We start from the raw sequence: 15,054 nt of genomic DNA, 5'->3' as shown, positions 1-15,054 counted from the left end.
AGTTCTGAGCCTGATCTTCACTTAAACACACCATCACAATAACTCTTTTTAGAAATCATCAGAGAGATGATCAGCATTTCATATTGTGAAAAGAGAGACAAAATAATTTTCAGCAGCAGTAAAAAGATTTACAACAATCCATAGGATTTTGCTTTTAGGCTGGTACCACGTTCTGCTGTTAAGAACCATGGGCTGCGCCCATGAGCACGGGACACAAACAACATTAGAGCTAACAGCTCTCACACTTATTGACAACCTGATAAGTTTTCACCTTAAGAAGTGACTACTATGCAAATTACTGTAACTTGCTTTTAAAATTAAAATCAACCACAAAATTTTACGATATTCACTAAAGTAAAGAAATTAGAAGGCATACTAAGAAATGGGTTTGTTTCTCTACAAAATAAATATTGCAGTCACTCAAGAAAAAAAAAACAAACAGAGCTTACTTCTTTTTCCACTTTCTCCCAGGATGCATTTCTTGGAATTTTTCTAAGCTTCTCTCTAAAGCTTTTCTGCTCTTCCTGAAATCTCAAATTTTAATTACCGACACAGCTTACTGCTGCAGAAGCTTACAGCACCATCATACACGGAATTCTCTCAGAACCCGGTAAAACAAAGGCTTGCAACTTGCAGCTCCCTTGGTTTGGAGCTGATACCATACGCCAGGACTGCTCCATATCTCACTCACACATCTGGCTAAGAAAAAGCTCTCTGAGACAGTTTGACACCAGTCCTTACTCTCGGAATCACAGAACTTAATGTGCCCAAGGTCTCATAAGACCCCGGCCTAGAAAACCTGGGTCCCAGAGGGACTCACCTGGCTCTCTCACCATTGGGCATGTTCCCGGCCTGTTTCACAGCTTCAGGAGGTTCCAGGAGTCACTGAGAGCTCCTCCGATCCCCCTGTGCCTGGAGCAGGGAACCCGAACCAGCATCTGTGGTTCAATCCAGCCTGCCGGCAGCCACCTAAACACAGCTCTGCGGCTTGAGAGCTCCAAAATAAGTTTAAACAATCCAGGGGCACCAAGACTTAGACGGCCCCCTGCCCTCACTTTACTCAAAAGGGATGAGCTGAACTCATCCCCTCAGGGCATCCTCTGTGCCTGATCTTATCAGGGTTCGGCCCGACTCGCCGGCCGGAGCTCCAGGAGTTCCCTTGCACTCCTGAGGCTGACCCGCCACTCAGTCCCAATAGCTCTGCAGGGAGTAGCCCTGGGAGCACCATCTCCCAGGAAAACCTTTCACCGCCGCCACAGTGGGGCAAAAAAAGCTTCTAAAAAAAACCAAAAAAAACAAACAACTTCAAACGCTGAACCACATACCAGCTCACCAAAGCGATCCCTCCCCCGCAAACAGCTCTTGTTGCCCGGGGGGGGGGAGGAAAGGCGCGGAGGGAAGATCTCCACTAAAGATAACCTTGGCTTTACTCTGAGACCAGACCCGCTGAGAACAGATTTGATACAACACCCCTGCGGCTCCTGGGCTACAAGCCCCAGTTCTGGTTTGCCCCCCCCCGGGGCTCCATGACAGGAGCTCGCAGGGAGGAAGCGAATCACTCCATGTGTCCCCACCGTGATCTAGTTCCTGTGGAAACATCGACCCGTGTTCACTCTTACTCCAGCACAGCACAGGATACCTTTCCTCTTTAGCAACACAATTCCAAAAAAAAAAAAACAACAAACAAACAAACTTTAACGCAACAATCACACCTATTTACGCATTCTCACATCTGTTCATTCAACTCCACCCAGTCACAGCAAGACAATAAGGTGCTCTTTACTTCCCAGTTACTTGTTAATATACGCCCATGGGCACTGTAATATGTCAAATATCTCAAGTTTCTTGGATTATTCCTCAATTTGGCAGTTTTAAGTCCAAATTTCTTGGATTTAATCCTCAACTTGACAAAGTTTTAGAGAATCCACATTTTACTCTGTTTTCCCAGTGGACTGTGCCAGGAAAACCTTGGGCTCCCTTTCCCGAGGGGCTAACCCCTCCCCTGAGACCCAGTCCCAGTAACCCCGGGGGTATCTTGCAACCCCCGCTTCCCGCTCCCCCAAAGATTACTTACAATCCGTCTTCTTCTTTGGGTCTTCGTGCACAAGAATTATGGAGCAAAAATACCGCGGTTTTTAGGGAGCCTTTTCCCCTTTCCTTTGCTTTATTCCTCTCCTTCTTGTCCTCGGGGTTTTGACCTGCAGCCGCTTGGCCCACGCTAGGAGAAACGGAGCGGGGTCTGCTGAACTCAGCAGGGGCGCGCCTGTTTCCCCGTTCTGGATCTCCGGTGGTCCTAGAGGTGAGGTGCTTATCCCAGAAAGAGCCCCCAAAATTCTTAAAAACGAGATTCACTTAATAAATTATAAAAAGAATTTAATATAAATAAAAGACAATTAGGAGACATAAGAAATAAAGCAAAGGGTTAAAACGGCCGGGTGCCTTGGCGCGCTGCCAAGAGCACACCTGGTATCTCATGGATACCCCTTTTATCCCATCCTTGCTGTGAGGGGTTAATGCATATTCAAGCATGTCCCCTCCCTGGTTCCACCTTCTTAGATCATGCTTCTGCACAGTCTCAGTTTCTGCTTGTCATCATAATTTTTTTGCTGGTCATCATTATTCTTGCTGGTCAGCATTCTTTTGGAGTCTGGTTTCCTTTTTTCTGCAGATGGTCAGTTGTTGATAAGGGTCTGGGCCCCTCATCCTTCTTCTGAGGGCAGCTGAGCTTATCTTTCTCCCCTGCCCACGTACTGGTACCGGCTTTTTGATAACAGTTTGGCTTCTATTGTTCTCTTGATAAGAGTTTGAGCCCCACTGTCCTTGCCCTCTGGGGTTTCCTTGCCTGGTACCTAGGAAATTCTTTTAAGCTTAAGACTTGTTAGCAAGAAAAAAGTACATACATAGCTAAAAAGTATTTAACATATAATATTCATCTGCGAAAGCCAATATCACAATACAAATTTATAACAGTGGATTTGGGAACACCTATACCTTTAGGTATAGATCCCTGTCCACCCAGCGCTGCGCTGTTTGTTTTATTGTGGTTTTCCCTCATTGTTTATTTTTTTATAGAAATTGTTTTATAATAAATTGTTTTTATTTAACCCAAATCTGCCTTTGCATTTATAACAACCTGATCATCTAACCCCAGAGGGAAGTGGAGACCCAGTAATTCAGGAGAAGGACCACCCCACATGCCACAACCTCCAGGAGCGGGGCCAGTGTCACCTGCCCAGCACTATTGACGTGAACTTTGCCGTCCAGTCTCAGACAGCTGGTTTTTGGGGTGGCTGGGCAGCACTCCAGGTAGCAGGCAGCCTTCATCCCACCAGCACAGACTGGTTTGGCAGCCTTGCAGGCTTTGCTACATCCTGCCATGTAATTCAAGCCCATCTTCTTCATCTGAAAGGAGAGAGACATTAGCCTGAGGGTCATGCCGAGCCTTTAGTATTGGCATTAGAGGAACACAATGCTCTGCAGCCCCAGGCCATACCTCACAGAAGTCCTGCCCCAAAATGCACCTAGTGAAGGTCTTCCTGCCTTTGAAACACTCTTCCCCGTGACAGGAAAATGCTGCACACACTTTGCCCTGTGACAGAAAGGACTGGGAAGACACCATCTGTCCATCAGGCTCGTTGGACAAAAACTGCATTTCAGACAGCCCTTCAGTCCCGAGGGCTCCTCTCCACCCCACTCTGCTCTGCTGGTATTTGTGCTCTCAAGCTTTTTAGATCCAGAGATAAAGGAGTATTCTGAAACTGCAAGAAACTACTGAAAGACCAGCAGAGCAAGCAAGTTTCAAGCCTCTTTTTCCTTCCTCTTAAGAGGGCTCTGCAAAGATAAGCACCTTCCCCTCCACTAGACTCAGGAAAGGGCTGCAGAGCCTGGTGGGTCCTGCACCCTCCGTGCAGCTGCAGGAAGGCTCATCCCATGGTCAGGTCAAACTGCCTGAGCTGATGCAAGCACTGGTCTGGGGAACAGGCCTGAGGGACAGGGATAAGGCCCACTGGACGGGGCTCCTTATGGACTTCCAGTGCTCCTTCAGGACTTGTTGCCCTTCTAGAGTCAGCTTTTTACCCCATAAGGGAAGTAGAGGAGGGACCTTTCCCTGTCCCCTGCTCAGGTGGGAGCTCAGCCATCCCAGCAGCCACAGACCCCAGAACCCACGGATGCTCCTGCAGTACCCACGTTTTGGTGGGGAGGCCGGGGGGTGGTGGTGGTGGTGGTTGTCAGTGGCACGGTGGTAGTGGTGGTGGGTGGCAGGTCACCTGCAGACACACGAGGAGCCCTGTGAGGCTGGCCACAGCCCACATGGGACCCTCCACAGCCACTCAGGGCCAGATTCCCCAGCACTGCTCACACAGCAGTCAGAGCTGCCACCCTGCCCCTCACCCAGCTCCAAGGACAGAGCAGAAGAGGTGCAGCCAGAGCCCCTCCATGATTCTCCCCACCCATCTCCCATCTCCACCGCAGAACGAAGCTGGGCGATACCGTAGGCGCTGGCGTTGAGCTGCAGGCAGAGAGGGCCAGCACAGCACTCCAGGGCACACTGCTGCCTGCTCACACTGCTGTTGGTGCTGCACGGCTCCACGCTGCACCCACCGCTGCACCTGGCTGTGTAGTTTGTGCTGGAGAAACGATAAAGCTGCAATGGGCAAAGGATAAAATGAGTGTGAAGAGGTGCTGTCATAAAGGAGCAAAAGTAACTGACAGACTGTCAGATAGGAAAGGGAGATGGACACAGACTTGTTAGAGCACTATGGATTCCTGAGAAAAAGAGAAGGCTTCCCCTGTTGGAGCCCCCTTGCATCTCCATACCTCACAGTAGGTCTCATTATGGCAGGTGGTTGTTCTGTTGGCATGGGCTGCATCCTGGTAACACCTCTCTCCGGAGCACTGGAAGCTCTGGCACGCTTGCTGCAGAGACACCAGGGTGTCACCTTGCAGCAAAGCCTCCTAGCTGACCCAACCACAGCCTCACCTGGCCACCCACTGTGCTCCCTTCCACCACAGGAGATGTTCCCATGGCATTCCTGGATCTTGTGAGTGGCCGGCTGGGCAAGTCACACTGTCCCTAGGGCTGCAACAGCCCAGCAATGGCCCTCTTTCCATTCCTTGCCTTACCATTGTCTCTTCTGCTCCCTTCACAGACGTGTTGGTGGCCACCAGAGAGGCATTGTTGGTGACCACCACCACTGAGGTGTTCTTGGTGGCCACTAAGATGTCCTTAGTGGCCATGGCCATCACTGAGGTGTTCTTGGTGACTGCCACCACTGCAGCATTCTGCGTGGCCACTGAAGTGTTCTTGGTGGTCACAGCCACCAATGAGGCTTTCTTGGTGGTCACCACCCCAACCAAGGTGTTCTTGGTGGCTGCTGAGGTGTTCTTGGTGGCCGTCACCGTGGTACTGGCAGCTGTGTTGTGCACTGAAAAACAAAAAGCTCCTGCTTGGTGAAGAAAACACCAAGGAAAAACTTGCTCAGTGAGCTCTGTGTCTCTTCCTGAGCCATGGCACAGTCCAGAGGGACCTGTGGGAAGCATCTGTCACACTGTGGCTGGGAGTGAAATGGCAGTCAGTGACAGAATGTGTCCAACAGGGTCCACTTGCAGCCACCATTTGGGCACCCAGATCAGGGCAGAGCCAACAGCCCAGCACAGCAGCGGCCTCTCCCTCCCACTTCCAGCCATATTGCCTGAGAAAAACAGGTTTTTATGGGGGCCAAACCATGAGGAAAGGTTCCTCACGTGTCCTGCAGCTCTGTCCTACAGAGCACAGCCTGGAGAGGACAGACAAAAAGTTCCCGGTGCACCACACTGCCTTTGCCCCTCTCCCCACAGGCCTCCAGATTTCCCTTTGGGATACAGAACTCACCTGCTGTGGCAAGAGAGTCCTGAAGACAGAGTTGCAGAGCCAAGATGCAGAGCAGCAAGCCTGGAATGGAGTGGGAATGGCTGAGAGCACCACACCTGCTGTCTGCTTTACCCACAGCCCAGAGAGCCTCCAGCAGCACAGGCATCTCATCCTCGAAACAGATAAGCAGGGATACTCCTCCACCTTCCCAAAGCCCCAGGTGACTAGCAGCCACCCCTCACCCCAGGGAGGCCTCTGGCACAGCCCCCAACAGCTGGAGCAGAGATGTAGGATGGGGTCAGACAGACAGACAGACAGACAGACAGACACTGCTCTCTGTGCTGCGCCAGAGCCCCGTTACCTCGAGTTGGGAGGACGAGCCACCGGTGTCCAGCCATCCTCATCCACCAGCAGCTGCAGCTGGACCTGGCAGAAGGAGGGACTGTCAGAGCTGCTCCCCCAAGGGTGGACACCCCTGTGCAGCTCTGTGCTCTACTCCAGTGCTCAGCCCCAGGACAACCTGTCAGCCCCTCCTGAGAGACTCCTCAAATCCACCGAGGCCGCTGCGGCTGCTGATGGGGAGCAGGAGCCCTGGGGAACTGTGTGTGCTGTTGGTGTGGCAACAACCCTCCCTGGAGCTCAGAGACAGCACAGCCCTGCCACGAGCAGGAGCCAGGGTGACACAGCGAAAAGTGCCACCATGCTGCTGCTGCTACTGCAAATGAAGATGTGACCTGGCTCTCCATCCTCTATTTGCATTCCAAATGTTTACCTGTTTTGCTAAGGAAATGGTGGAGATGTGACTCCAAACAGGCTCCAAAGCCAAATTCTCCAAGGAGAATGGTAATGCTCCCCCCTCCTGTTTTATGATTTAGGCTGAGTCACCATTCCCCCAGGACCTGGAGGGGCTGAAGCTCATTCAGAGACCTCCAAGGCTGTTCCCTCAGTGACTGTAAAGACGGAGCCAGCTGGCACCTCACCCTGCCAACCAGCCCAGCCAGCACCCAGAACAGCTCTGGACATCCTTACTGAGCTCAGTGCCAGCCCAGCCCCAGGGCAGGCAAGGAACCAACATCTGCCTGACATGGCCTCATCCCAGAACAACCTTCCTCCCAGGCAGGGTAAGAGCCCACAGCACTGACTCACCTGTCTGCCTATCCCTGAAGCCCCAGCGCTCCTGCAGTCACTGTCAGCACTGCGGGAGTGACTGCAGGAGCACCTCTGAGCAGCTGCTGTGGCACCTGCCCCACAGCCCAGCCCCACCCCTGCCAGCCAAGCCCCGGGGAAGTGTCACAAGCGGCTCCACAGCAGCAGAGGCACAAATGGTCCTGAGCAGCAATGGAGAAAGGGCACGTGAGGATGGACACGTCACACAAACCACCAGTGCACTCAGGGGACTGGTGGGCACAACTGCCACTGCCACATGTGATGTGAGTGGCCTCTGCACAACGAACCTGCAATTCTTGAGGCATCATGAATCCATGGGGTAGGTACAGACCTCTGAGCTGTCCAGGAGCCAAGGGTGCTCCTGGAGCAACACCAGGCACCTCTAAACACAGTAAGTGTTCCCATCTCCATCCTCCTGCACCTCAGAAGGATCTGCACATGAACCACCTACCAGGTCATTCAAGCCAACAGCAGTGCCACAGAAATCACCCCAGAGCTGAACCTGGAGCTCATTTGGTAATTCCCTGAAAAAAACAACGGCCAAAGCTCCCCAGGGAGACAGACCCAAGGTAAAAACAGTTCTGTAAGGCAGGTGAGCTCATTTTGTGAACAAAACCACAAGTTCACACCCAGATCTAGAAACAGGACCAGTACCTGTCAGTGTCCATGTGCTTCAGAGGATAAACCCTCACCATAAACATTTCCAGCAGAGTGGAAATGAGAGAAGGAATTGTTTCTGACAGCTGTGTGAAAAGTATTTTAAACACACTGTAATCAAAACTCTTCCAGCATACAAAAGAAGACAAGGCTCTTGGCACTTCCTAAATTACAATGACTTTATTTTTCAAGGTATTTTTTAATATAAAACAATGTCACAAGTCTAAGGGGCTTACTAGAAAGTGACTCTATAAAGTATTCTTGAAATCTATATCCATGCACATACAAAATCCAGACAATGAAGAAGTTAGAGCTGCTGCCAGATCCACTCTCTGCACTTGTGAGATCCTTCATCTGGGGACAGCTACAGCAGCCCTTGGCGCTTCAGGTCTTCGTAGGTCTTTTTATTCACCACGTTCCCACTGGAATCCTCATATTCCTCCTGGAACAGAACCAACAGTTTAGAAACAGCACTCAAATGTTAGCTCCAAGAGCAGCCACTGAACATGAGCATCCAGCCAGAACCTCTGGGCAGGAAGGCAGGCAGTGGATCTGCCAGCAGGTCCTGGGGGAAGAGCTCAGCCAGGGCCAGAGTCATTACAGGTTTTACAACAGATTTTACTTCCCACTCTTACCCTGCACACTGCTGAAAAATGGCTTTGGAACAGAAGTTTAGGAAAAGGCACCAGTGTAAGTAAGGACACTGCTTACACCCAGGAGCAAGGGGTTCCCATCGACACAGGAGTGGAGACACTGAATGCCTCTTACTGCTCACCTCTGTATCAGGCTGCCACCTCTCTGAAGCCTTCTGCTGTTTCAGCTTTGCCCACACTGCAAACACAAAGCCAAGCAGGATCTATGCCACTTTCCTCATGATACTGTTTTTTAATCCAGTAAAATATACACATGAGCTTTTTTCCCCTCTCCTTTAAAACAGGGTCACTTTAGCAGTCCAGGAATGTATCTAACATCCATTACAAAGTTATCATTTCATTCTGTGGTTACTGAAAGGCACTGAACTGCAGCAAACAAGCCTTTATATGGATTGTTCAGGATAGGACACGAGACCAAGGTCCAAAGCCACTCCTTCAGAAAAGGTGGTGCTCTTTCACATGCTCCCTGTTGTGCCATCACTACTTACATGAGACTGCATCCTCAATCTGTGTGACATTGGCAAAGTGTGCTGTGTTGGGAATGCCCAGGCACCGCATTCCGTGGGCATGTCTCCACTCCTGGGGGAGATGAGATCAGTGTGAGAGGGAACACCACATCCTCCACAAGGAGCACAAAAGACAGTGACATCTGAACAGGGTGCAAAATACACAGGCCTCTATAAAAACATTATTTTCTTGTCCTGCAGACAGTAACACCAGCAGCCATCAACAGCCACACTGCACCCATCAGATCTGAGCATGGGAATGGGTGTTCAAACGGGCAGGGATGGTACAGCACGAGCAACAGAGATCTCTGTATGCTAACACGATCTCTCGGTCCTGCTGCATGGCCCTGCAGCACAAGCTCAGGCCCACATGGCAGAGGTGCTGCTCAGGGACCCCAGGGACTCAGCAGTGACAGTCCAATGACTGAATTAATGCAGCAGGGCTGTTCCTGCAGTGAATGCCACTTACTGCAAAGTGCCGCTGGAACGCCTTGGGCCCTCGGTAGGTGTAGTTACCACAAATCTCACAGTTGTAGTTGATGTTCAAACCATGGAGTTTATACAACCAGTAAGGGATGGGCTGCAAGCAAGGAGACATGAGGGTTAGGCTGTGTGGCAACGAAACTCAAAGAGAGAAGAAGCATGGAGTCAGTGACCTCTCCCACTTCTCGAGGCCTGATAGTCTGGGTTACCTTCCCATCCCAACCAAGAGGCAGATTTTTAGGGTTATAAATGATTTCATTTTCTTCATCTTCACTCTCGCTCTCGCTGATCTGCTCTTCCTCCTCCTCCTCTCTCTCCTCCCCTGTCCGTGCCTGCTTACGCTGTACATTCTCGTGGGTGAGGTGTCTTTGTTCCTGGAGTGCGAGAAAGGAAGGGATTGTCCACACACCACGACAGCAAAAATGTCAGGGCAAACTCTCGTAGCAAAAAATTTCCTCAGTGTAGAGGGAGAAAACAGAAGACCAGTGTGAAGCAGAGAACTCCCACCTTACTCAGCCATATAATGTCAGTTTTTAGTACCCTGACATTTCCTCCTTGCAAAGAATGAAACCTTGTATCACCTACTACCACTTCCAATAAGCAGCAGCCATCCTCCTGAAAACAATCCCCCAAAACTGAAGGCAAGGGGCAAGGCAGATCAAGTAAAGGTTTGCAATACTGTGTGACTTTTGCACAAAACAATGTGTGTAGCACACTTATGTGATGCTGTTTATAAAAGCACTACATAAAGATGAGGACAACATTCCAGTCACTATTTGACAGCTCTGAAATAAAAAGCTTAAAAACAAAATTCTTACCCCAAGAACTTCAACGTACTCATATATCTGAGCTTCCAGGAATGCAAGATCTTTATTTCTCTCAGTATCTCTGAAACAGAGGAGGAATCTTCATTAAATGCACGTGCCCAGCTCTGATACCTTCTGTTTGGTTCAGCACTTTTTGGTCCAACATTCATTAAAAACGCTTCTAATACTCCAGGATCTCTGTCCTAGCTACACAAGAGTGGTGACTACAGAATACTCCTCATCCAAGAGGACAGAACATTGCCAGCCTCAGAATGGCCTCTAAGAACTCACCTTTTGCTTCCTTTTGTCTTTGGATTCTTAGCAAACAAGGAAGGATCAAGAGCTTCCAGGGATTTTCCTTTAGTGCTAAAAAGCCTCTGAGCACGCTCCTCCAGAGTCCTGCAGAGGCAGGGAAGGGATTAGTCTTGACTGCAGTTTTACCTTTCCTGAGAACTATCTGAATTCATGCAATAAAATTCTAAATGTAGCTTTTAAGAAACCATGAGATTCCTTTTATCTTTGTCCTCACTCCTCAAGTCAAAGTCTGCTGTACCAGAGACTCCCATACAGGACCAGTTTACAGCAGCAGATCTCACTGCTTGGCTTTTAATGTTTTATCTTTCAAACATCATTAAGGTGATTCTAGTACAACAGAGTAAGTTGTACTATAACCACACAAGTATCCCAGAAAGAAATGTGATACAGGAACACCTCAGAAACTGAAAGGAACTCTACAAAGACTGCACCTTACCCGCCACACTTCAGCCCCAGAGCCAGCAAAGCTGATTTTAACCTGTCCAGCCCCAGGGAGGCCAATTCCTGTTCAATTAAACAAATCACTGTAAGAGACAAGCTGTTCAACACATACAATGTGGATAAAGTCCACTTTAGCTTATTAATGAAAAAAACCAAAACTCTGACGAACAGTATTCAAGAAAGGACTGTCAACACTGTACCCCTCCTCCTGGGAAAATGAGGAATGTGACAAATCTAACCAGGTCTTCCAAGTTACATCCCCCAATGGGAGAAATGAAATTATCAGCACCATCAAAGTTTTTCCCAGAAAGCACAGAGCCAGGGACAAAACCAGAGCACTAAAATTACACAAAAGCCCCAAATGACTGAACTTCCACCTGCTCAAAATGTGGCAGTAAGTGCAGAGCACTGGGAACATACCTCCCAGGAGGAGAAGGCCGAGAGGTCCAGGTGGGCACCAGCATGGGTGAGGGCACTGCTGGTCTCTTTCTGCCAAAAAAAAACACATGCAAGAGCTGCATGACATACTACAACACTTCTGGCCACAGAATATTTTAACTTCAAGAAAAACAGTTCATTTCACAGAGAAAAATCCTCTTACTAAACTGAAAACGGTGCAATAGTAAAGATACAAAATAAGCCAACCTGAAACAATGCTTGTTTTAAATCAGTTATGCTGGGTTTTAAATTCAGGTCAGTGTCACCCTGCACCCTGGTGACACAGAGCTGCAGCCCTCACTGCCATGGTCACCCCCAGGTGACCCACACAACCCCCTCACAAACACAGGAGCATCACCCAGGCTCAGGCTGCTCACCGGCCAGCCCGGGAACGTGCCGTTCTCCCACTTCTTCTCAAACTCCGCCTGAATTTTCCCAAAAAGTTCATTCTGGTCCAGTAACGGTTTCACTCGATCCGTGTAATCCTGCAGGTACTCAAGGAGCATTTCAAGATACCTGGCAGGGGAATCATGAGCACAGGTAATTCATTATCACTCTCTAACCACATCCTTGGACAGTCACTTCCCTCCCGTGCTGCACAGGGATGTGACGAAGGTCAGGTCAGTTTTCCACACAGGATTTTCTTCACACAGTAGTTCCAAGGCTACATTAAAGCTCATCCTCTGAGCCGAATCTCTGCTGCATTGCAAGTTTGCTTGGGGCTCAGACACGTGACTGAGCTCAGGGACCCAATTTATGTGAGTTTAGCTGTTAATTATAATCTCTGCAGCTGAAGACTTCAGAAGCAAATTCCTTCTCACCAAACGCCATAAAGAGAGCAGGCAGGCAGACAGGCTCACCTCTTATATTCAGCGTTTTTTCTCTCCTTGGGAATATCGAAGAGTTGGTCAAATGTGGATAAGTAAGTGATATAATCCAATTTCTAAGAACAGAAAGTTTGAGTCAGAGTTCATACACGGCCAAATTAACATCCAGTTCCCAGAAAAGAGAAGCCCCAGCCTGTGCAGGGCCTGGAGATCCCTGGGCCCACACACTGCAGCCACTCACCTCTGATGATTTCAGGTTAATGTATTTGAGGTAACAATCATGCAAATCCAAGTATCTTCCGTACCCTTCCTCATCTGTGAACTCCACCAGATCTGTAGGAAAGATCATGAAAAGTTTTATTATGAGCTTGATATTCCCTACTTATTATATAACTGTTTTTGAACTGGAAAAGGATTAGCCTTTTCCTAGAAGCCTCATTTATACTTAAGGAAGGTGCTGTGATGCTCTGACACTCCTTGAGCAGCCCCAACTGCTGCTCTGTGCAAGCATCAGAACATTCCTCAGGAATGCATCCTCACTGGCAAACATTCCAGGGACTGCAGTTCCTCACTGGCAAACATTCCAGGGACTGCAGTTCAGGAGCATTTAGATGACAGGAGAATTTTCAGAATTTATTTAGTAAAAGGGAGGTCAGGCCCTGAAACATTAAAACCAGATCAAACAACCTATTAAATAATGCCAAAGCTGGAGCAAACTACAAACTTACTCTGAGCTTCTTCACTCGGGTTGTCTCTCGCCTTCAGCAGCTCCTCAAACTCCACTGACATAGGAACACAGATCTGCATGGGCAGATAAAAGCCACACAGTGATTTACTTCTGCCCCTGTCACAGAATAACTAACACAAGGTGGCAAATAATGAAACTGCAAACAGAAAAGAGATTCAGAGCTTTGTCACCTTCCACAAAGGCAAAAGCGTGGTTTTAGCCAACACAAGAAAGGTGAGACCCCAGCTCAGCTGAACATCCCTGTTGTAGCAGGGAACAGGGTGAGTGTCTGCACTGCTCCCTCACATGCTGCCTGACCCTCAGCAGCTGTGCTGCGTGTCCTCAGTACTTGTATTTAATGCAATAAAACTGGGGAAACAAAAGCTCTGTTTCCTTTAGGGATGGTACCCAACAGAGCACACCTGTTCCTATGTAAGTACTCACCTCATTTGGGTGCTTCCGGTGAAATTCCTTAATTTGCTTCAGTCTGTTATAAAACTCCGCAAATTCATTTGGCCCGGAAATGGCACTTAGTTCTTCCTTACGTAGGCTACGAGTTCATGGGCAGCAAGAGAGGGAAGGGAAGGGAAGGGAAGGGAAGGGAAGGGAAGGGAAAACAAGTGTGACACTGACAGAACCTTAATCCCGGTCTATGCTGCAGTGTCTGACTGCAAACATCCGAGTCACAGGGGACCTCCCAGCCCACCGGGCTCGGAGCCACATCCTCCGCACATCCAGACAAACCCTCAGAGCAGCCAGAGCCTCCCCACGACATAACATAACACAACATAACAAAACGTGTCCATCCAACACGGCCGCTTCCCACGTGCACTCGGCTCCTGCCCTGCGTTTAGTCACAGCATCTCGATTCGCGTGCTATTCTTTAGATATTTACATTCAAACCGCGGGGCACGCTCAGGCCATACGAGGGCCCCGGGCACACTCACCCGTCCTTGTCGTCGTACAGGTCGCGCAGGTTGCCGCTCACCTCCATGTACCTCTGCGGAACAAAGGAGAGGCCCGAGCGCCGCAGAGCCCGTTACCGGGACGGGCCCCGCTCGCTCCGGGCAGCCCGGCCCGGCCCCAGCCCACTCCCTCCCCGGCCCCGGAGCACTCACGTCCTGCATGGCCCGGGTGCGATGGTCCGAGTTGATCTGGTCGCGGAGCTGCGGGGAGAGCCGAGGCAGTGAGCGCGGGCCCGGGCGCGGCCTCCCGCACCCCCCAAGGCCCCGGGCGCACCGTGGACTTCTTGGTGAGCATCTCCTTCACCATCACGTCCATGAGCCGCTCCCGCTCCTCATGGTACCGCCGCTGCTGCTCCAGGATCGTCTCCATCCCGCGCACGACTCCCACTACCGCCGGAAGGCCCCGGCAAGGCCCGGCTGTGTGTGCGGGAGGGTTCCGGTTCCGGGGCGCTGCGCGGCGCTCCGGGGCGGCCGGCAGGAGGCGGCTGTGGCCCGGCCGTGCCCCTCAGCGGCGCCGAGCCCGAGAGCGGGATCGAGAGCGGGGCCAAATTCGAGAGCGGGGCCGAGCCCGAGCTCAGTGTCCGGGCCCAGGCTCGTGTCCGAGCGCGGTGCTTGGTGGCCCGGAGTGGCCCGAGGTGCCGGTTTGGATTTGGGGCCAGGCCCTGGCGGCCTCCCGGGGGTGCCCAGCCCGGCCGAGCCGTGCGGGCCGCTGCCCCCGTGCCCGGCAGCGCACGCTTTGCTTTCAGCGACACGATCGCGGTGCACGTCCTCCCACAGACAGCCCGGCTGTGGCGTTCCACTTGGGTTTCAACTGCCTTCTTCAGATCCACCCTAAATCCAAGGACGGATCACACCCGTGCCTTGCCCCCACACTGCCAAATGAAAGCTGTAATTATATTTTAACTCACTGTATATGAATTAATTATTCGTATTTTTCTGCCATGCACAAGAAATTGCCCTAAGCCAAAAGCAAGAAAAAAAAAATGTCTTAATTAATGGCAGACAAAGATGATCCTTCACTGAGGAGAGGATGATGCTGCAGGTAAGAATATTGTCTTTAATTACTCCCTTGCATTATAGGCTGTCCCAAAGTACATCACTTTTCTTGATGAATGCCTGTCTAAAAATAAAAACGGAGATAAGATTCTGAACTTAGTGTTCTTCCATTTCTCTTTGCATGAAACTTCATCTCTGGAAAGGGAAGGAGTTGAAATCCAG

The 15,054-nt window shown here is 50.3% G+C and overlaps 2 protein-coding genes across 2 annotated transcripts; both read right to left on the bottom strand.

The window, feature by feature from the left end:
- Positions 1-3,141: 3,141 nt before the first annotated feature.
- Positions 3,142-6,249, bottom strand: LOC148182526 (uncharacterized). The gene is made up of 8 exons (XM_088067305.1): positions 6,213-6,249; positions 5,873-5,932; positions 5,125-5,426; positions 4,819-4,917; positions 4,492-4,645; positions 4,189-4,268; positions 3,494-3,589; positions 3,142-3,402 (listed from the first exon to the last, which is right to left on the bottom strand). Exons 1-8 carry the CDS (start codon positions 6,247-6,249, stop codon positions 3,142-3,144), a joined length of 1,089 nt encoding a protein of 362 aa, XP_087923431.1.
- A 1,587-nt stretch (positions 6,250-7,836) lies between these two features.
- Positions 7,837-14,270, bottom strand: SF3A3 (splicing factor 3a subunit 3). The gene is made up of 17 exons (XM_005529890.2): positions 14,111-14,270; positions 13,990-14,037; positions 13,819-13,871; positions 13,316-13,421; positions 12,873-12,945; positions 12,386-12,477; positions 12,178-12,260; positions 11,695-11,833; positions 11,300-11,368; positions 10,875-10,942; positions 10,415-10,522; positions 10,136-10,205; positions 9,527-9,691; positions 9,304-9,414; positions 8,817-8,907; positions 8,451-8,506; positions 7,837-8,117 (listed from the first exon to the last, which is right to left on the bottom strand). Exons 1-17 carry the CDS (start codon positions 14,204-14,206, stop codon positions 8,040-8,042), a joined length of 1,506 nt encoding a protein of 501 aa, XP_005529947.1. The 5' UTR covers positions 14,207-14,270; the 3' UTR covers positions 7,837-8,039.
- Positions 14,271-15,054: the final 784 nt, after the last annotated feature.

The sequence above is a fragment of the Pseudopodoces humilis genome, chromosome 27 (assembly GCF_049639895.1).
Source record: "Pseudopodoces humilis isolate 2021_Gansu_Grassland_sample_001 chromosome 27, ASM4963989v1, whole genome shotgun sequence".
In the NCBI taxonomy this organism is placed as follows: domain Eukaryota; kingdom Metazoa; phylum Chordata; class Aves; order Passeriformes; family Paridae; genus Pseudopodoces; species Pseudopodoces humilis.
This window is presented reverse-complemented; position numbering and strand designations above follow the sequence as displayed.